A 22526-nucleotide genomic window follows, 5' to 3' on the forward strand; every position below is an offset into this window, starting at 1 on the left:
ACTGCCACAACCACAACCATTGGATAGCTTTCCATTGCTCGCATAACGCTTTAACAAATACTTCTGATGCTTGAGGACGCAGAGGCACAGTGAGTGCAGCATTTAGCTCCTCGCTAAGACTCCAAGGTCCCCCTTCTGGATGGGACTCTCACCCTAATGCCCCCAAGCTCAAGGGAAATCCAGAGAGACTGTCTGGGGGAAGCTGCAGAATTTGTCATTCAACAAATAATTGTTGAGTTGGCCGTCAAGTGCAAGGCACAGTCCTGTCCTATCCTGTCCTATTCTTTTTTTTTTTAGCAAAGATTTTATTTATTTACTTAGAGAGGGAGGGAGAGAGAAAGAGAGAGAGAAAGAGAGAGAGGGAGAGTGCACCAGGGGGTGGGTGGGGGGAGGAGAGGGGCAGAGAGAGAGGAGAGAGAGACTTTCAAGGAGACTGAGCATGCTGTGCTGAGCATGGAGCCCAACCTCACAACCCTGAGTTGAAACCAAGAGTCGGATGCCCAAGTGACTGAGCCACCCAGGTGCCCCTGTCCTATCCTATCCTAGTCTATCCTAACCTATCTAGCACCTCTGAGTACAAGTAGAGTCCCAGGCATTCCAAATTCTGCACAGTAGAGTTTCCTAAATGTGTTTGATTATAGGCATCATCTTGGGGAGCTTGTTGAAATGACAGATTCCCAGTCCCAGCCCTGGAGAATCCTGATGCTGGAGGTCTGAGGTGGGCCCGGGCATCTGTGTTCCTAACCAGAACCCCAGTGACTATTACAGTTAGCCAAGCCTGGGGCCCTGTGGTGGGGACCCAGATGAGCTGTCTACCGTCCCCACCCCTGACTTCCTTGACGGTCCTATGGAGGTTGCTTGGGAGCGTTGGGGCTGCTGGGGGACTGGCCCACAGGGAAACTTCCAACCACTTTGTCACCCTTTGGGGACTGCTGTGGGGGCAGGGCGTGTGTGGTAGAAAGGGGAAGAGTCAAACGACCCTAGGCTGTCATCCCCTCACACCTCCCAAGAACTGAGACTCTGTTTGGGGTCAGGCTGAATATCCTTCTGGAATTTTCAAGGGTTCTGTTCATCCTCCTCCCAGAATTCCTGGAGAACAGAAATCAAATGGGACTGACAGGGGTAGGGTGACAGGACTGGGATCCAGGACCCCGGGGCCACTTGTCTGCACCATTTCCTGTGTCCGATAGAAGGGAGAAGCCCCTTCCCACCCAGGCCACTGGGATTTTTGCCCTGACCTTACCTTGTAAGGTAATCCTTTGTTTTCCTGTCTATGTGCTTCCTACCAAACTGTGAACCCCCAGAGAGGAGAATTGTCATAATTTTATCTTCATGTCCCCAGCGCTTGGCACAATGTAGGTGGTCATTAAATATTTGTCAGTTAAGCCAGTACACCGTGCCTGGGCATAGAGTGCCCCCTGGTGGACTCAGGAATATGGCAGTGTCTTGGGTTTTGGCCGGAGCAGTGACCCTGGAGGGACGCGTCCTGACCCTCTGGTTCTGGGCAGCCCATCCAAGTGTGAGGTCATGTGGGGCTGGGGTCGGCATAGTGGTCCCTGGAAAGGCATGGCTATCCTAGGATAATGAGGGACAGATGAGAAAGGGACACTCAAGGCAATAGGGAAAAAAGAGTGGGGAAAAGACGGGTTGACAGGAGTCTGAACTGTGGTGCAGAAGAGCGAGGACCAGGAGGGCTGCTCTGTTGGCCTTGGATATTAAGGAAGCAGCACAAGCTGTTGCCCATTTCACTTTCCCCTCGAGCACTGCAGGATGGTGGTGATGTGATAAAGCCAGTAGAGATAACAACCCCAAAGCTTTATGGAGCACGGACACTGGGGAGTTGTGTGATCATTAGCCTCATTTTACAGGGGGAGAAGCTGAGGCCCAGAGAAGTTAATAAGTCAGCCAAGATCACACAGCTTGTCAGTGACAGGACTGGAATTCAAAGCCAGGCCATGAGTCCAAGTCCCCGCTCCTTATCCTCATCAGCATATTCATTTGCTTTCAGAGCCGACTTGGTGGATCAGATCTCTGGGAAACGTTGGGGCTGGGACACCAGATCCCACAGCCATGAGCTTTGCTGTTATGTCCAGTTCCCCTGTACGAACGCCTGCCCTCTGTCTCTGGAGAGAGTTTTGGTGATCCAGGGGTTAGAGTGGCTCCCTGAAGTCAAGTGCATGGCTAACTTCTGTGCCTCCTGCCCCTGCTCTTGGGCATTTCCAGGGTCTGTCTGAAACCTCTTTTCTCTCCTGCATCCTCCCTCTTCCCCAGGGCGTGGGTGCTGTGCCAAGGCTCTACCCAAATCAACGGAGTCAGAACTTCAGGGTGCACTTGGGTGGGGGAAGGGGAAGGAGGTTGGAAAGGTGGCTCAGGCATGGGTATTTTTTTAAAAAGCTCCCCAAGGGAGTCTAATATGCATCCATGGTTGAGAACCCCTGCGGGCTTCCGTGTAAATAGATTTAGTCAGTGGAACTGGAAAGCTGTATCGGGATCACCCCTCTTTCTGCTTCATCCGCGGGCCCCCCCAGTGCTGTGCTTTCTTTTCTCCATCCCCACCCCTCCCTGGACAGACACACACGTGCACCCCTGAAGCTGCCCACCACGAAAGCCGAGCCTCCTATTTTCTAGAGCTGGAAACTCAGGACCGTGCAAGCTCTCATCCTTGGGTCTCCTCCCCGTGTGGCCAAAACACATGTTCAGAAAGGGGGTCCTGTTGACGGGGAGCCTTGGGGTGCTCGGGCCTTGAACCCAGAGCCTTCCAGGAGAGAGCTTAACTGGGAGGGAGGGCAGAGAGGTTGACGCGTTTCCCTGCCTCTGCCTTCTCAGTCCCAGAGGTGAGGCTACTGCTCCGCCACCCCCACCTGCAGCCTCAGCCCCGCCCCTCTTCTAGAACAGTCCAGTGGAGGCAAGAAGTAGGGCAACAGCCTGCTCAACCTAACAGGCAGCTGGGCAGTCCCAGGTGGGCCTCAGAGCTGGCTGTCTGGATGGGCATCTGAGCGTCCCCTGGGTCTCCCGGGCTGGGAGCCAGGAGCCCAAGAGACCCCAGAGCCTGAGTTCCGGCGTCTCCCATCCCTCCTGGGCAGCCTGGTCCGAGAGTGGGCTCTGTCCTCTTCCTTTCTCCATACCTGTCCCCTTCCTCCCTTCCCCGGGTCCTCGTCCACCACAGAGGGTCTCCCTTCCTCTCTGAAGCCCTCACATTCTCTCTCCAAGGGGCTGGAGCCTTTCCCTTCTTCCTGGTCTACTGGCTGGAGAATCTGGAAGGGTCAAGGCCACACACCTGGATATGTGTACAGAAGCCTCTCGGCTTCCTGGCTTAAGAAAGAGTTACCTGGGGCGCCTGGGTGGCTCAGTCGTTAAGCATCTGCCTTCGGCTCAGGTCATGATCCCAGGGTCCTGGGATCGAGTCCCACATCGGGTTCCCTGCTCAGCAGGAAGCCTGCTTCTCCCTCTCCCACTCCCCCTGCTTGTGTTCCTGCTCTCGCTATCTCGCTCTCTGTCAGATAAATAAATAAAATCTTAAAAAAAAAAGAAAGAAAAGAAAGAGTTACCTGTCCGAGAAAGCCGGCAGTTCTGGAAACCACCGACAGATGGCGCTATGGACCGCCCGTAGCTGGCCAATTCCAACTTTCCCTGGGTTCTAGGCAGAGCGACTTCTCTCTACCGGCAGCTCCTTGCACTGCCTCTTGCCTGCCGGGTCCCGCTGCCTAATTTGTGTTCCCTAGTTCTGGCCACCTTTTGGATCTCCCTGGCACTGCCCCACAGCCTGCCTACTCCAAGACTAGGTTTGGCCATCAGGCTCCCCCCAGCTCTACTTTGTCCAGTCTGTGCTCGCTCCCCACCCCACCACCCAATTCTCTGGGGCCTTCGTGTGTCCCCTGGAGCCAACCAGAGCTGGAGCAGACAGGCAGGGATGGGCTGGGGTGGAGCCAAGGTGGAGCCAGGGGGCAGTCAGGAGTTGAGCATGGAAGGTGCTAGAATTCAGTGGTGCAATGGAGCCAGATAGGAGTGAGCTGGGCACACAGGAGGCCAGGGCAGGGCAGTGGATCTTGCCTTCAGTGCTACTAACAAGTGGACCCTGCACTTCTGCACTTTATCCCTCACTTCCTTGGGAGAGGTAGACACCCATTCCCTCTGTTGAAGTTTTAACGACTTTGGTGCTTGGTTTGTTGACAGCCTTCCCTGTTCCTCTCACATTGCAGGAAGGAGGGAATCAGCTCTTTGAAATATTAATATTTGGTTAGTGCCAGGTAGGGTCTGAGGGGGATCGGGGCAGAAGAGGGAATAAAAAACAAGAGGGACATGGGATGCCTGGGTGGCTCAATTGGTGAAGCGTCTGCCTTCGGCTCGGGTCATGATCCCGGGGTCCTGGGATCAAGCCCCGTATCGGGCTCCCTGCTCACCGGAGAGTCTGCTTCTCCCTCTGCCTGCCACTCCCCCTGCTTGTGTGCTCTCTCTCTCTCTGATAAATAAATGAATAAAATTTTTTAAAAAGAAGGCTATATAGGGGCGCCTGAGTGGCTCAGTTGGTTAAGCGACTGCCTTCGGCTCAGGTCATGATCCTGGAGTCCCCGGATCGAGTCCCGCATCGGGCTTCCTGCTCGGCAGGGAGTCTGCTTCTCCCTCTGACCCTCCCCTCTCTCATGTGCTCTCTCTCATTCTCTCTCTCTCAAATAAATAAATAAAATCTTTAAAAAAAAAAGAAGGCTATACAAAGATCAAGATGGATAGATGGCTGGGGGTGGTGGTGGAGAGAAGGTCTTTGGGCTCATATTCACAATGGGCTTCAAATTTGTTTTTTAAAGATTTATTTATTTATTTGATAAAGACAGAGTGGGGGGGGGGGCAGAGGGAGAAGGAAAGAGAATCCCAAGCAGACTCCATGCTGAGTGCAGAGCCCAATGTGGGGCTTGATCTCACCACCCTGAGATCATGACCTGAGCTGAAGCCAAGCATCAGACGCTTAACCAATGGTGGCCCCAAGGTGCCCCGAAATTTTTTTTTTTAAATTTAGGTATAACACCATAAAATTTACTCACTTTGTATGTGTACTTCAGTAATTATAAGTAAATTTACAGTTGTGCAACCATTACCAGAACTCAATTTTAGAACATTTCTTCAAACTTAGTATTGACGTTATTCCTAAGTGAGTTTGTCCTTAAAGTCCCATAGTTTATGGGGCTTTCCCTGCTGGGAAGGAGAGAAGGTACCCTTCCCATAACTCTGCACCTGGGTCCCATTGCCGGCCCACACCGTGTGTTAATATTTTATAAACCTTGTAACTGTCTGGGTGCTGCATGTCAAAAGCCTTGATTTGTTAAATGCTCTAACTTTCATTAATCCTTTTTTGGACTTTTCCATTTTGTAATATACTAAGAGACTCAGGTAATGGAAGTGGGTCAGGCCTGTCTGGATCCCGGGGAGGCACAGAAAACCAGAAAGAAATAAAAAAGAACACACCAGACTCAGGCAAGTTGAGGCGACACGATTAGCTTCACGTTCGCTACCAGGCAGCATGTACATTCCTCACCTGCTGCCTTGGAACAGGGAGGGAGACACGGTCCTGTCTACAGCTAGCGCTCAGCGACTGCAAAGGCCTGTGAACTCTCGGCTTGCCTGAGTTCTTGGCTTTGAAACACATGCATTCTAGGCAACGCTCTCGGGTCCCCTCCCTCTTTCAGAGCTTCGTACTCTCAATAAACTTGGCTTTGCTGCCCACCAAAAAAACAAAAACCCCATGCATTCTACCAGCTTCTGGAAATGTCTGTGGGAAGGCTGCTGTGGGTGCTGGGACAGAAAAGCAGGGGGGTCAAGGAGGTTTGAAGAGTGTGTACGTGTGTTTGAGGAAACTGCTGACCTTCCTGAGGTGGGGTCATTCCCAGAGTGTCAGAAACTCACATATTCAAGCCGAATGTGCTTCCCGAAGCCAATATTAGAAGTGTTTGAACTGACCGCTTGCTGGTTCTTCCCACCCCCACCCACTGTCAGGACAGGGGCAAGAGCCCACAGGGACTGTTTTCTGTTTGTCTGGCATCATTCCAAGAGGCCTGGGGCTGCCCTTGGGTGAGGAAGGAGGAGGAAGCAGAAGGTGGTGATGGGGAGTCTGGGGGGAATGAGTTCCCGGGCAAGCCCATCGATTTGTCGGCCTCAATTGCCCAACATCCTCTTCCCCATCGCACTCCCGGGGTGGCCGTTGGGTGCCCTCCACTGCCTTCTAGAACCAGCTCTCCCCCTGCCCTGAGCAGTCACCCACCAGAGAGGCGTGGTATGGCGGACAGAAGTTGGGGTTCTTGCAAGTAAATCATCTCATCTCTCTGAGCGTGAGGGGCAGAAGTGAGCACAGTTCAGGGCGTGAGTTCAGTAACCAGCAGCTTAAGTGACGGACAGGTGCAGTCATGTCTCTGCTGTCATGGTGAGCCTCCCGTGCTCTGCTAACCCCCTCGTCACAGGCAGGGGTCCTCCAGGGCTGGCTCCCCTCACCCACCCCCTAGGCTATCAGCTGTGATTCAGGAGACATGGGAGGCCAGTGCTGGCCGGAGGCTGCCCCTGGGCATCTGCCCACTTCATGTGTCCCTGGGGCTTCAGGAGAGGACAGCCCATGAGCACTGGATGCTGCCCCTGCCTCCCCCTCTAGGTGTGCAGACTGCTGGTCCCTGTCGGACCTAGTTTCTGCTGAGCGGTAGCTTAGGGTAAGTGCACAAACCCTAAGCGCTCTGTTGGATGGATCTTAACATGCTTGCACCATTTTAAGTTCTATTGCCTTTCTTCCTCCTGAGGATGGAGTTTGGCAAGAGGACGAGAGAGGCCTTGATGGCCTGGCTTCTCTGTATCTATCCCCAGTTCTGGGCAGTGTGGTGGGCACATGAGCCTGGGGCTGCGGGGGCCTGTGTGGTCCCTGCTCTCGTGGAGTCTTACCGTGAAAAGGAGGGCATTCAGTGACACCCCGGTGTGGGTGAGCAAACACAGAAACAGACATTGCAAGGGATAGGGACACAGGAGGGGGTTCAGAGGGGCCTGGGGGAAGCAGGTGTATCTTCTGAGGGGATGGCTTGAGTGCAGCCTTGAGTGAGTGAGTAGGGGGGCATGGAGGAGGCTGAAGGTGAAGGAATGACGTTGAAGAGTCACGCATGCCCCTCCCGCTGCTGATGCCCCAGTCCCTGTGACTGGGACTTTGAGGAGCCCCGGGGCCACCCCTCCGGGTAGAACCCGGAGCAGACCCTGGGTGGATGCTCTCGCTGAGCTCTGCAGGCTCCCTTGGGACCAGGTCTCAGTCTTGCTCCTCTCTCTGGGGTGCGGACATTCTCTTCAGGTCCAGGCACCTGTGAGGGGGACAGGGCCTGCACGGAGCAGTGGCCCTGTGGACAGGAAGCCCCGGGAGCACTCTCGGGGACAGAGCGTGTTCTCAGTCCTCTGGCCAGGACCGACACCCATCTACTCACCCACAGTTTCGTCTCAGGCTAGAACACAGCGTGCCCAGGGTCAAGCCGGAGGGTGTGTTATGGGCCACGACCAACTGGTTGTGGACTGTGACCCTGGGACTATGGAATGCACTGGAATATGGGTTGGTCATGCTTGCCTGGGCCCCTGGAGGGTTTGGCCATGTTGGAGTAGCTTCTCTTGAGATGGGCAGGAGGGTGAGGTGCCGACAGTCCCAGGGAGTCCAGTGGAGAGGCAGGCTGGGCCAGACTGGGAAACCAGAGGCTTCCAGGGCTCTGTCCTCCTTCCCAGCTGCCCTTCCCCCACTGCTTCTCATTCACAGTTATCCTTTTGCCTCCAAGGATCCCGAAGATATTAACCCCCTGGAGACAAAGCATCTGGCACATAGTAGGTGCTGGTTCTCCCCTCCCCTCTCATTACGGACTCACCCAACGGTCAGCTCCCTTCTCCGGCCAGCCGGTCATGTGGCCACTTCCTGCTGGTCAGCCCTCAGTGCCCAGCTTCTTGGCTTTTGGTCACACTTGAGGGGTACCCACAGTGGGTGAGGGGGCCTGGAGCTCCGGAAAGGAAGAGGCAGAGTGATGGGGAGCCATCGACTGTCCAGGAGAGAGGGCAGCTCTGAGATTGTGCCACCTTGGAAAGGGAAGTTCTGCCGAATGGCCCCATAGCTAAATGGCCCCCAAATCTTTTCTGGGGCCCCTACCATTCACAGGACTCAATGCAGTGGTTGCTGCTACTACTTTGTCTGCCCAGAGAGCCCCCATCCAGCACTGTCCACCCCTGTCCCCACCGGCCTCTGAGCGCCTGTGTCCACACTGGGAAGACGCTCTAAACCTGATGAGCCCCAGGCCTGCAGTTCTCAGACTTGGTCTTCCCCTACATCATGTCCCCTAGCAGTTATTAGAGAGTAGGGCGAAAGTGTCACTTCCCTAATCTTCTAACAGGATGTGGCAATTTTTTTTTTAAAGATTTTATTTATTTAATTTAGAGAGAGAGAGAGAGCAGGGGGAGAGGCAGAGGGAGAGGGAGAGAATTTCAAGCAGACTCCACGCAGAGCAAGGAACCCGACATGGGGCTCAATCTCACGATCCTGAGATCATGACCTGAGGTCGGACGCTTAACTGACTGTGCCGCCCGGGTGCCCCATCATGTGTCAATTTTGCATCATTTCGTTTCTTCCTTAGTGTTCGTGGACAGGTTGGGGCCAGCAGGATCGAGTCCCCTGCCCTTCCTCCTCCAGGAGTCCAAATGTTTCTCTGTGCTCCTAAGATTATTTGTGAAGCACACCTCTCCCTATTGAATCCTATTTTCCTATTGCCTTTATTTTTTTAATTTTTAAAATTTTTATTTTATTTATTATTTATTATTTATTATTTATTTTTATTAAGGAGGCTCCACACCCAACATGGAGCCCAATGCGGGGCTTGAACTCACAACCCTGAGATCTGAGCCAAGATCAAGAGTTGGACCCTTAACCCACTGAGCCACCCAGGTGTCCCCCTATTGCCTTTCTTTAGAGTAAAGATGTATTCTCTTGGGGAAAGACTGACCTAACGACATTATTACCTCACATTTGAGTATTTTTATAATTATTACACGGTTTATTCCCACAGACTGCCTGTGATCGTCGACATTTTGAAGGAGCCACAGATTTTACCCACGGTTGTACCAGCGCCAAGTGGACTAGTCACAGGAGATCCTAGCCTCCTCCTTCTCAGTCTGGTGCGTCCCCTTCTTAACCTTGACATTCAAGACCGTAACAGTGCCTTTTGGGGGTTGAATTGGAAAAGATGCACTTTTGGGGAAACTTTATAATTATTAGGCCAAGTAAACCACCAAGTACACCTCTAGCACAGTCTCCTGTTCCGTTCAAGATCTTGATGTTGGATCTCCACGAGCTTTACTTAATCTGTGACCGCATTGTCATAGAAATTCTTCTGATGCCTACCTAACTCTGTGCTTGGAATCTTCCAGAACAGAATGGGCACGTCTTCTTGGTTCCCTTGTGCCTTCCCTGGGGAAGGTGCTCCTGTGGCCAGAAGGGAGGAGGAAAGTGAAAATCTTCCAAGGGGCAGGGAAGGAAGGGCATTCTTGGGACTCCAGAGCTAGTTCAGGACTCCCTCTGGGTGACACTCAGAGTAACCACAAGCGCTCGTGATGTCACAAGTCAGGGTTGGTTTCCTCTGCTCATGTGGCCTTTCTGTGCAAGCTGAGGGCACTTGTCAAGGGGAATGTGTGTATGTGTGTATGTGTGTGCATATTTAGCATCTGAACTCCAGGTGGATCAGGGCAGGAGGGGGTCCTTGTAAGCTTGCTAAGTCCCCACTCTGCCCAGCCCTGAGCTGGGACCAGTAGGGGCTGCAGAGGAAGGAAGGTCACAGCCTGGGGACACGTTTCCAAGAGGAAGAACCATTCAGGGGCTCTGAGGTCACTGTTCCAGCTTGGGGGTCTGGGCCTTGAGCTGGGGGCTCATAGAAGGGGAGCTCCCTGGGGCAACCTCACTGCGGGTGCAACCAAGGCTGGAGAAGGACGCTGGCCCTGGCTCCGCCCCACCGGGTGCTCACCCTGACCACAAAGAAACCAGAGGAATTACTGGGCCCAGAAGGAAGGAAGCCAGGCTCTGTGGTCTTGGGGTGTGATGGAAGGGGGGGCGGGGCGCAGGCCCGCGGCACTGTGGGGGAGCAGGGGTCCCGGCACTGGAAAGACCTCTGGGATCTGTGACACAGCTGGGATGGGTCGGAGGGTGCCTAGGTCCTCGGGGTCTCAGCCCATCATGGTCCCCAGAGGTTTTGCTCCCTCGATGTCCTTCATTTTCTGACCAGCTCTAAGAACAGAACCTGAAGATACTGAACCAGGAAGCAGGGGCACAAAGAAAAGCAGAAGTGGAAGACTTGGAGACTTGATCCTCCTCCCTGAAGGGGCCTGAAGCTGCCTGGTGCTGTTGCGGGTGATGTCTGTGCAGGAGGGATGACTGGGCAGGGCTGGGTCGTGTGGCTGCCTTGGGCTCTACTGTTTCTCTGGGGCCCAGGTGAGGGGCTGCCCGGACTGAGTCTTCCCCGGGGAGGGAGGCTATGGGGGGCAGGGCTGCAGGGGAGGTGGCGGTGGGTCAGCACTCGAGTCTGCGCTCCGCACAGATCTCAGAGCAAGGTGCGCTCTGTCCAGCACGGATGTGGACAGATGGAAGGACTGCACCCTGGAGGGGCCAGGCATGACTCAGGGTCATGCACCCCACCTTCCCTGAGCCACAGCGGGGTGCCCAGAGGGGCTTTGTGGGAAGTTTCGGATGAATTATTACGGGAAGAAGGAGGAGAAAGCAGGTGGCGGCAGAGTGAGTGGAAGAGTGGCTGCTGAGCTTACCGAGGGGAGAGGCCGGTGTTTGGTGCAGGGTGTGCGGGAGGGCTGGGGACTGGCGGGAGCAGGCCACGGTGTTGGGGACACGGAGGTGTGTAGCCAGGGCAGCTCTAGGGGCCAGACCCGAGGGCCAGGGCCTCTGTCTCCCCAAGACAGGGAGATGGGGCCAGAGCAGAGGGGAAGGTGGTGGGGATGAAGGGGAGGGCAGAGAAGGCATGGGGAGGGAAGGGAGGAGAGCTTCTCCAGCGAGCAGAGGGCTCCCTGTTTCTGGGGATCCAGCTTCTGTGTCTCTCAGGAGCCCACTGCACACAGGCATGCACAGCCTCATCAGGTCTATCCCTGGGATATTTAAAATCCTTTTGGTTGTTTTGATGATAAATTGCATGTTTTCTCTGGCTCTATTTGCTAACTAGTTGTCCACAGGAAAGCTATTCCTTTTGTGTATTAATGTGGAAGCAGGTCACCCTGGCACGGCTTGTCTGTCCCTTACCCTCTAGGGTGTCCTTGTGTTTCATGAGATCTGTCTGCAGTGGGAGTTTGTGGTTCCTTCGGGATATCTGCTTGTCCCCTTTGTTTCTCTCATCGGCCACACGCTGGTACGGCCAGAATGATGCCCGGGACGGAGGTGGCAGGCACCATCCCTGCCTTGTCCCTGACGAGGGCAGGTGCCCAGTGTTTCCCATTAAGCGTGAAGAAGGCGTCCGTTTTTGTCTCTTTACAAAGTGGTTTTTATAAACAGTAGCAATGGGTGTTGGATGCTTTTTCATTATCTATGGAGATGACTATTTTTTCTTCTTTGAACTATTAAGGTGGTGAATTATATCAAGAAATTCGGGCCAGATTTTAGTCTCAATATATCATGCTGCTTTCATGAAGAGAATTAGGGAGGTTTCCCTGCTTCTATATTCTCTACAAATGTTTGTTCCTTGAAGGTTTGAGAAAACCAATTTACAAAACTGGGTTTTACTCTTTTTTTTTTTTTTTTGGAAGACAACTTTTTTGTTTTGGATTAACCCCCAGCTTTATTGAGGTATAGCTACCAAATAAAAATTGTGCATATTTATGGTGTACAATGTGATGGGGTTTTTTTGTTTGTTTGTTTGTTTGGTTTTTTTTTTAAAGATTTTATTTGTTTATTTGAGAGAGAGAATGAGATAAAGAGAGCACATGAGAGGGGGGAGGGTCAGAGGGAGAAGCAGACCCCCTGCCGAGCAAGGAGCCCAATATGGGACTCCATCCCGGGACTCCAGGATCATGACCTGAGCCGAAGGCAGTCGCTTAACCAGCTGAGCCACGCAGGCGCCCTACAATGTGATGTTTTGATATACGTTGCACCTCACATACTTATCACCAGGAAAGGTCTCCTTGATAACACACATCTTCACTGGTCTACATTAAAAAGAAATATATTCTGGGCTAATACTGGTAATTTATATTTTCCTAAATATAGAAAATCACTGGTTTCATCTAAGTTTACAGACTTACTGGTAGAGGCTTGCAAATAACCCTGGTTATTTTTCTTATGAATTGTGTATGTGCGTCTCCTCCTGTTTTTCTTGATTTGGCTACCACCAGAATGTTTGTCACTCCCATATAAAAAATCAGTTTTCCAATGTATATGCTAATTCCACTGTTTTTCTGTTTCCTAATTCACTAATTTCTACTCTGACCTTACTCTTTCTTTCTCCCAGGGTGATATGCATGTGTTCCTCTTCTGACTTCCTAAGTTGGAGGATTCACTTGTTCATCTGGGGTTTACTGGGATAAGATTTCATGACCCTGAGCAGCCAGAAAGGAGGCTGGGGTCTGGAGGAAGGGGCTGCTGTGATAAAAAAAAAAAATCTTGGGGGTGACAGCAAAGGAGGGGGGTGACCAATATGAGATGGGGCAACTTTGGGGGGTGATTCCCAGGACGCCCCTGACCCAGGCCCATCTGGTAAGGGACCACACTCGGCTGTGTTTTCCAGGTTGTTCATCTCTAAGTGGCCCCACGTCCGTGACGGGCACCGTGGGGGGATCCCTGAGCGTGCAGTGTCAGTACGAGGAGAAATTCAGAGAGATTGCCAAATACTGGTGCAAGAGCCCATGTGTGTGGAGTACTGTAAAGACCAAGGAGGCAGACAGAGAAGTGAGGAACGGCCGTGTGTCCATCAGGGACCATCCCGCCAACCTCACCTTCACAGTGACCTTGGAGAGCCTCACAGAGGATGATGCAGGAACATACCGGTGTGGGATCGATACATCATCAGGACTGCCAGGATTTGTGTTCGACCACACCTTCCGTGTTGTGGTGTCTGTGACCCCAGGTGAGCTGTGGACCCCCCTCCCCCAGCGCCAGCACCAGGGCTGCCTGCAGGGTCTCAGGTTGGATTGGATGAGGCAGGAATCAAGTCAGAGGCTTGGAGCAAACTCTGAGTGTGTGTATGTGTGTGTGTGTGTGTGTGTGTTTAAGGCAGGTAGTAGTAGGAAAGAGAGAGTCGGGGAGGCTTCGTGGAGAAGCTGGCCCCTCTGCTCAGCCTTGAGAAGACAGTGTGCAAAGGAGAGAGGGAGAGCCTGGTGCCAGCCCTGCGGACACCCAGAGCCACGCTGTGGGAGGGTGGGAGCCGAGCAGAGAGGCAGGTGGCGCCCGCCTGGCGGTGAAGGTGCTGGGTGCAGCCGGAGCTCCAGCTAGGTGGTCAGATTTGCAGGTTAGACAGAGGTCTCGGGCAGGCAGCCTGTGGCTGTGGCCGGGGGGGGTACGAAGCTGGAGTCCAGGGGTGACCTAGGGGCTCTCCCAAGGTCCTGACCCTCCTCCGCAGGATGGAATCAGGACTGTTGGGGGCGGGCAGTGCCCGTGCCCTGTTCAGAAACGCTCACTTGGCTCAGGAGAGCCCTGGGGAGATTTTGGCCCCCGGGGTCCTCCATCCTGCCCCAACCCTGAGTGAGCATTTTGTGTGAAATCAAACCCCAAGGTCTTGGCAAGTAGTGGGAGAGTCTGAGAGAGCTATCCTGAGTTTGATTTGTGTTTCCACAGCAGCAAAAACATCCACCCCACCTGTCAGCATCACTGTAACCCAGATGTCGAAAAGCACAGCTAAAATTATGATCATGCCGACCCAGCCCTCCTCCGCTGCCCCAACCGCCGTGGGAGCCACCCGCAGTGCAAGCAGCCAGGAGGAATTCCCGCCGAGCCAGGGCCTGGGGTAAGGTGCCCTGTCCCCTGTCCCCCGACCCGGAGGTGGGCCCTCTCCTCAGGAGTTGCTCCAGGGCCGGGGAGAAGCTTCGGTGGGGATGGAAGGAAAGGAACTTCAGCGAGGGCCAATGATCCTAACAGGCACCTGCTACATGCCCTCTGTGCATGTTCTCATTTCACCAGAACCCGGTCCCATTACTGCCCCCGTGTTCTAGAGGAGCAGACAGGGGGGCTCAGAGAGGTTAAGTGATTCACTGGGTCACATAGCTATGGGAGGCAGGCTGGGCTTCAGCCCAGGTTTATGTGACTCAGAGTCTTGGGTTCTTCCTTCTAAACCTGCAGTTCTTGACCTTTTGGGGCACAAACCCCCAGGAGAATCCCACAGTGTTTATAGACTCTCTCTCCAGAAAAATATGCGCAGGTGTAAACCATTTCGGAGGTTCTCAGACTCCTTATCCTGGCACCACCTTGTGTCCTGGGATTCAAACCTGGAACTGACCACCTGGAGTTAGCACAGACCCCGAAGGCAGAGGGCTCAGCCCCATAAGACTGCCTGACTTCGGATGCCAGAGCACTTTGGGGATCCCTAGGCCATCACGTTTCTGGCCAACTGGTTATGAATTTGGGAGTTCCTATGACCCCCTTGGGTCCTTAATCTGCTAGATAGCTCACCGAATGCAGGAAAACGCTCGCTGTACTGACAAATATGGTTTTATCATAAAGGATAAAGGCCAGGACCAGTCAATGAAAAGACACATAGGGTGAGGTCTGGGAGGGTCAGTCCTGAGAGCAGAGCTTCCCTGCTGACTCCCAGGGGAGTTGGGGCACATCACCCTCCTGGGACATCGATGTGCTCACCAACCGTGAAGCTCCTGCAAGCTCTGGTGCCCAGAATTCTTAGTGGGGTTCCTTACCATGATTGGTTGAATCATTGGTCACGTGATTGAACTCAATCCCCAGCCCCACTCTGCTCCCTGAATTTCAGGCTGGCTCAGAGCCTCAAGTCTCTATAATCGTGGGGTTGGTCCTTCTGGTGACCAGCCCCAACCCTGACTCACCTCATCTCTTAGCATAAACTCAGGTGTGATCCAAGGGGTCCTTGAATAACAAAGGCACACCTACTATTAGGGAAATCCCAAGGATTTAGAGCCTTCTTTCCAGAAGCCAGGGGCAAAGGCCAACCAGATCTTTTTTTTAAGTCATCTCTACACCCAGCGTGGGGCTCAAACTCACGACCCTGCAATCAAGAGTCCCATGCTGTACCTACTGAGCCCGCCAGGCGCCCCCATTCAGATTCTTTATTATATGACACCCCGAAGCCCTTCCACAGGCCTCCTGTCAACCCAAGTGGCAATCTTAACATCAGGCAAGGTGAAATTCAAGCCCCGAACACACTACTTCCAGAACTGACTGCAGATACACACACGGGGCAGAGCTAGGTTCTGTGCAGCTTGCTGTATGTGGGGGACGAGGTGCATCGTTAAGGAAAAGACTAGAACATTATGAAGGCAGACATAAAAGGAGTGCCTAGCCTAGCAAGTGAGGGACCCAAAGTCATCTTCCCATCTGCTGTGGCTTGTTCACAGGAGAAATGACAGAGCTACCAGGCACCTGGGTGGCTCAGTCAGTTGAGCGTCCGACTCTTGATTTCAGCTCAGGTCATGATCTCAGGGTTGTGGGATTGAGCCCTGTGCCCGGCTCCACATGCAACAAAGAGTCTGCTTGAGATTCTCTCTCTTTCTCTCTCTCTCTCAAAATAAATAAATAAATCTTAAAAAAAAGAGAGAGAGAAAGAAATGGCAGAGTTATAAGGCAGTTTTTTTGCAGCAGTGTTTGTAATTACAAGAGACTGGGGGAAATGCCAATGAAGAGGGAAGAATTCAATAAGTGATGGTCTGTCCATGCCATGGAATGGTAAGCAGCTGTGAAAACGAGTGGGGTCTTCTTCATGCACAGAGATGGAGAGATGTCCACGATGTACTGCTAGGTAGAAATATAGTAGTGTATTTTGCCTCCTTTGTGTGAAAGAAGGAGGAAAATAATGTACATTTATATTTTCTTGTTTCTGAATAAAGAGCCTCTGGAAGTTTCTAAAATACACTGCTTGTGTGTAGAAAGGAGACTATGCTATTTTTTTTTTGAAATGTGACCTTATCTATCTACTGCAAATAAGGGGGGGCACTGCAAGCTCCTCGCCTGCTCAACACTGCCCTGTGTCCCCCTCTAGGCTCCAAGTACTCCTCTCCTTGTTGGCACTTCTGCTGCTTCTGCTGGGGGGCAGCTCGCTGCTGGCCTGGAGGATGGTTCGCAGACGGATCAAATGTGAGTCAGTCCCCGGCCAGGTTGGGGGGTGGGCCGGCACACCCTCTCGTTTTCTAGGCTTTGTGTCCTTGTTCCCCAAAATGGGCATCACATGCATACCCTCAGTCTACACATCCTGGCTGACCCTAGAGGCTAGACCCCAGAGGGGGTGTCCCCGCTATGGTACAGGCTGGGGGGGCTCCCTAGAAGGTTGTCTGTGAAGCCGTCACCCTCTTCTGTTTAAAACCCTTCCATGACATCCTCAAAAGTCCAGGTGTCTCCACAACCAGTCCCGCCCACTCCTTGCCCATCGTTAACACTCCGGACGGCAGCTGATCCCAACTTCCTACAACCTGGCGGGAGCTATGACATCAGTCTCCCCTTCTGCATTTGCTCTGGGCCCCTGGAGTGCCTTCCTTGCCTTCTTTTGCTGGCTCACTCCTAGTGGGCCTCCTGGCCCTCTGACTTCTTTTCTTCTGGCTCCTTCTGCTGGCTCCCTGAAAGTAACTGGGGGGCCCCTCCCGGCTGCACCTCTGGACATGCACCATCATGCCCTTTTCACTGCAGATTGTCCCCACCTACCTCCTTGCCCATCTCCCCACCAGCCTGGGCTAATCCTCAAGATCAGGGAGTAACTCGAGAAGGCACATAGTCAGTATTTGTTAAATTAACATATTGTTTAATATCTGCAGCCACTAAGGGCACCCCAGATGCTTTGGGCACCCCGGGCCCCACTTGCTCTCCTCTGGGCTCAGATTAAAAGAGAGAACATGTGGGGTGCACCCAGCACCCTGTCCGGCACTCAGTAAGTAGGGGCTCAAGAAACTCAACGAGCCAATTAAATAAAATGAGGCACAGAAGAAGGCAGACGTGACCTTCTTGTTGCTGGCCAGAGGCTGTCACCCGAAGGAGCTCAGATTTCTGCCTGAGTTGGAGTGTGAGCCTTACATTTCCTTCTTGTTCTGAAACTTTTTGAGCAGCCGGTTCTCAGGGGAATCTTTGTCCAGCCTCAGGGGACGAGGGGTGTGTACTCCACAAAGGCAGTGTTCTGGGAGCAGGCGCATGCTCAGGGCGGGAGAGCGGGGAGGGGAGGCCCAGCCACCCTGAGCTCTTGCCTCCCACGGCCCCTCCCCACGGTGGGGGTCAGGCCTTTAGAAGAGAAGTCAGCCCTGGCATGTGTGTGCCTGACATAGGGAAGGAAAACCACATCATCTTCCCCATCTGCTTCTCCCACATCACTTTTGAGGGCCCTCCACCCTCACTCGGGCCCATGCGGTGTGGGCCTCCCCAGGGGGGATTTTCCCAGCCCCGATTGCCTCAGATGTCTCCGCCCTTTCACCTAGAGAACCTCCCTTCTAGAAAAGGGATATAAGATGGTTCAAAAAAATAAGTAAAAGCACAAAGAAGAAATAAATCCCCCATAATAAATAAGAAAGAACACTCCCACCACTCGGAGAAATACAACCACTGACATATGAGGTGTGTCCTTCTAGCTGCTTTTCTTTTTTTTTTTTTAATTAAATTTAATTATTTGAGGGAGAGAGAGAGCATGTGTCCAGGCACATGTCGCAGGAGGGGCAGAGGGAGAAGGAGAGAATCCTCAAGCAGACTCCCTATTGAGCACTGAGCCCAGTACGGGGCTCCATCGCACTACCTTGAGATCATGACCTGAGCCAAAATCAAGAGTCAAACGCTCAACCGACTGAGCCACTTAGGGGCCCCCCAGTTGTTTTTCAATGCTTTTTTTTTTTTTGCACTTAACCTGTTGTATCATTTTCCCTGCCATGAAATGTTCTAGAAGTCTCTTACTGCAGAGTTTAATGGTGTGTGTGCATGTGTGGGGGGGATTACACCTTGCTTCACTGAACCTCTGTAACAAGAGAAAAGCCTTGTGTTCAAATATCCTGACTCTCCCTCCCCAGCCCTGCGAGTCTCAGCTCCTGTCCCCTCACCGTCCCCTCCCCTCTCCGGCAGACTGATGCCTGCCCCATCACACCCGCTGGCTGGCGGTGTGGCCCCATCAGCCTGTTTGTCATTCACTCGCTCATTCACTCCCTCCCTCCCTCTGTCACACACACAGCATTGCTGTCCCCATCGCCTGCTGTGACAGGCTCTGGGCGACACCGTTGTGACCGGGGTAGACGGAGCTCCACCCTCAGCGTGCTTCCTGTCCAGCTGGCTCCCATCCACATTCCTTCCCCGGTGATGTCCGTGCAGCTACACGGTCTTGTGATGTGCATCCCGGGCGGCCCACCCGCTCCTGGGGCTCCGGGTGGCAAGGGCCAGGGGTGCACAGAGCCTGACTCAGCAGCAGGACGCTTGCAGAGCAAACTGCAGGTGCCAGGAGCCCAAGGTTGTGTGCCCTGAGCTGTGATCCCCCCAAGCCACACGGTGTCCTGAATGTGCGGGACAGCCCCCCCAGGCCAGGGGACTGGAGCAGATGACCCCCGTGACCTCTCCTGGTTTGAAACAATTCTAGGTCTCCACAGGACAGTTCTTCTTCTTCTTTTTTTTAAATTAGAAAAAATTTTAGGGCTTCCTAAAACACAAACCTATCCCCAGCAATTCTGATTCTGGACGTCTGGGGCAGGGCCTGTGGATCTGTGTTTTTGCTTATTGTGGTAAAAAGCACATACCGTGAAAATTGTCATTTTCACCATTCTTGAGTTTATAGTTCGGTGACGTTAAGTATATTCATGTTTTGGTGAAAGAGATCTCCAGAACTGTTTCATCCTGCCGACAGGTCTTTCTAAAGGGTGTCCTTTACCTGTCTTCTCCCACCCGGGAACATTCTTTGAGTGACTGTTTTAAGAACTAGCTTTGTTTGGCCACTCTCCCCAGGCCAGTGCGCCTTCCTTCCTGCTAGTTTATTTCTCCACGCCTCCACCCCCTCATTCATTCGTCTTTTCCCTCTTCACCAATTCATCCTCTCGGCAAAGCCTCGAACTCCTACCCAGTGGCAGACCCGAAGCGACGGGTCCCTGGGGCCAAATTCTCTAGGGAAATTCCTTCCTCCCGATGGATCATAAGGATCCCCATTCCTGCCTTGTTCTGGGATTCAAACTCCTAACTCTTCTCCTGTCTCTTTAGCTGGTGAGAATCCAGAGCCACTCCAGACCCCTAGTCAGGTAAGACAGGCTGGAGGTGTACCGGGCTGGCTGGCGGGGAGAACAGAGGATGTTGGGGGCTTGAACAACCCCACTGGCCAGTGGAGGTCTGAGTGCATGGTCGATGGATGGAGTGGGGTGCTCGCCCAAAACAGGGAGAGTGATCCCTGGGAGATCTGGTCATTGGGTCTTGTCTCGAGCTCTGGCCAGTCTGTCCCTACCCATACCCCCCATAGAAAGTGGAACGGGGGAGGGCCCTTCGATGCTGACCTGGGGGGCAGTTAAATATTTCCCAGAGAAGACCAGAGTGGGGGAGGGAGGAGGCAGGTGGGGTGGCTGGGGCACCCAGGGCATCGAGGGAAGGGGGAGATGTCCGCACACAGGCAGGAACAGAGGCCCCTCTGGGTGGACCGTGGAGGGGCTCCGTGGACACCCACCAAGTCCCCCCATCTCCTGCCCACCTGGGCTACTCAGCAAGGGGAGCCCCACTATGCGAATCTGGAGCTGCAGATGTGGCCCCTTTGGGAAGAGCCTGTGCACCCGAGGCAGGAGGAGGTGGAATACAGCACAGTGGTGAGTGCCAGCGCCTGGCTCCCACGCGGGGGTCCTGGGCTCTGCTAGGGGTACCACCCTGGGGGGTGGCAGCAGGCAGAGGGGGAAATGAGGGGCTGGCTTGCTGATCTCGTGTCTCTTCAGCACTGGCCACACAGAACGTAGGGCAAGTGTCGATTCTGCCTGAGCTTGGTGTCACTGTAGCTGGGGGCTGGCGCGGGAGATGAAGGGGCTATCAGGGTGGTCAGTGAGAGTCAATAGTCAGTAAAGCATAGCATTTATTTAAAGGACCTACTGTATACCACATGCCAGTGTGAAAGCCTGAGATTTCCCACTGTTTTGGGTACCATTATCTCTTCAGTATCAACTCTCCTTTTCAGGTTTTGAATCAGTGACCCCCTGTAGGTCAATCCTTAGGCACAGAGACTGTAAAGTGAAACATGGAAGAGGTCCGCCCCTCACTGGGGTCAAGACCCACCTGCTAGTGAAAGAGTTCAGGGAGAGGTTGGGGGACTAGTTGTTGGAGAAGATGAGGGGGAGATAAGCACCAGACACGTGGGCCTGGGACTAGCAACATCCTTGTTTTCCTAACTTGGTGACTAATGATCTCAAAGTGGATCCTAGGCATTCTCTTCCCCCCCGCACCCCAGCCCTGTGCCCGGGTCTGATGCTTGGGACTTTGTGCTGTGTTTTCACAGGTGGGGTGAAGCAGGGGTGTGGGCAGGACAGTGGGGAAATCTGGACACCCCCACCGTGAAGGCCCCCCGCCCCAAGCCTCCTCCCCCTCGGGGGTTCCCCGTCTCCATCCTGAGCTGGGGGCCCGTGCTTCTCCCCCCTCTCCCTGAGCCTCCCGTCTCTCTCTCTCTGCAGAAGGCTCCCAGGGAAGAACTTCACTACACGTCCATGGTATTTGACCTCCAGAGTGGGGATTTTAAGGCCAACAGGATTCGCTCCCAGAGGACCCTGGAGGAGGAGACACAGTACAGTGTGATTAAGAAGACATAAGCCTGTGTCACCAGCCCCACCATCTGGAGGTCTCTGTGGGCCACAGAAGCCCAGGACCAGCCCCCTCAGCCCTCACCCGTGTCCCCCTCAGCCTGCTCCCCTTGAGGGTCACTAACAAGGCAGCTAGGCGCCATCAGCCTGACTGGCTTCGCTGGGGAGGAGTGGGAGTCGGATTCCAATGGGGAGCTGTAGGAACCCTCCATCCCACAGGCTCTTGTCACATCTTTCCTCTCTTCTCTGCTTCCTTCCAGCTATGTGTGGAGGGCAGGAGCTCAGTCCTGTGTGGCTCCAGGAAAAGACGTGACCCGCGTGGGATGGTACCTGCAAATACCTTTATAAATCACAGCTCCATGGAAGTGTCTGGATCTCTGCAGCATGGGGACAACCAGCGGAGGGATCGGGAGAACACAAAAGCCCTGAAGATGGAGTCTCCCTTGTCTCATGGACAAGGATGCTGAGGCCCAGAGAGCAGAGGCTTGCCCATGGTTCCAGAACCAGTGGCACATTCCTCTGGACTCTTAGATAACTTTACTTTTAATATTAAGAGATATCAGTACAGTTTAAAATATCTTCGGAGAGAAGAAAAAAGTTATTTAAGCCATGCCTCCTCTGTGCCCACAATTCTGTATTAAAGAAAGCTCCTCCCTTTTGAAGGCTGAATAGTAGTCCATTGTGGGATACAGCACACTATGCTCATCCTCTCATCCATCGATGGACACTTGGTTGGTTTCTGTGTTTTAGCTATTGTGAATATGTTGCTATGAACATGGTATATAAATATCTCTTTGAAACCCTGCTTTCAATTCTTTTAGATATATACCCAGAAGTGGAATTGCTGAATCATTAAAAAAATCTATTTTTAAGCTTTTGAGGAACTGCCATCCTGTCTTTCCACAGCAGCTGCACCATTTTACATTCCCACCAGCAGTGCACAAGGCTTCCAATTTCCCCACATGCTCTCCAACACTTGTTTTCTGTTTTTGTTTGTTTCTTTTGATAGTAGCCATCCTAATGGATGTGGTGTATCATTGTAATTTTGATTGGCATTTCCCCAGCGATGAGCAATGGCGAGCATCTTTTCATGTGCTCGTTGGCCAGCTCTGTGTCTTCTTTGGAAATGTCTATTCAAGTCCTTTGTCCAGTTTTGAAATGAGTTTTTTTGTTGTTGAATTTTAGTTGTCTATTTATTCTGGATAATAATCCCTTATCAGATATATAATTTGAAAATATTTTCTCTCATTCTGTAGATTGCCTTTTTATTCTGTTGATACATCTTTGATGCACAAAACTTTATTTTTTTAAAGATTTTATTTATTTATCTGAGAGAAAGAGGGAGAGCAAGCAAGCACCAGAGTGAGGAGAGGCAGAGGGAAAGGGAGAAGCAGACTCCCCACTGATCAAGGAGCCCGATGCAGGGTTCGATCCCAGGACCCTGGGATCATGACCTGAGCCGAAGGCAGATGCTCTATGGACTGAGCCACCCAGGCACCCCTGATGCACAAAACTTTAATTTTCTTGATGTCCTATTTGTCTATTTTTTCTTTTGTTGCTTTTGCCTTTTGGGTTAGATCCAAAAAATCATTGCTGAAGTCAATGTTGTGAAG

At 52.8% G+C, this 22526-nt stretch overlaps 1 protein-coding gene across 1 annotated transcript; it reads left to right on the forward strand.

The window, feature by feature from the left end:
- Positions 1–10292: 10292 nt before the first annotated feature.
- On the forward strand, positions 10293–21633 carry LOC110570445 (CMRF35-like molecule 8). Its single transcript, XM_021678472.1, has 8 exons — positions 10293–10462; positions 12753–13091; positions 13799–13967; positions 16185–16279; positions 19349–19386; positions 19840–19938; positions 20788–20951; positions 21174–21633. The coding sequence occupies exons 1-7, from the start codon at positions 10402–10404 to the stop codon at positions 20920–20922; spliced, it is 936 nt and encodes a 311-aa protein (XP_021534147.1). The 5' UTR covers positions 10293–10401; the 3' UTR covers positions 20923–20951; positions 21174–21633.
- Positions 21634–22526: the final 893 nt, after the last annotated feature.

Source organism: Neomonachus schauinslandi, chromosome 15 (genome assembly GCF_002201575.2).
Source record: "Neomonachus schauinslandi chromosome 15, ASM220157v2, whole genome shotgun sequence".
NCBI classification, from domain to species: Eukaryota; Metazoa; Chordata; class Mammalia; order Carnivora; family Phocidae; genus Neomonachus; species Neomonachus schauinslandi.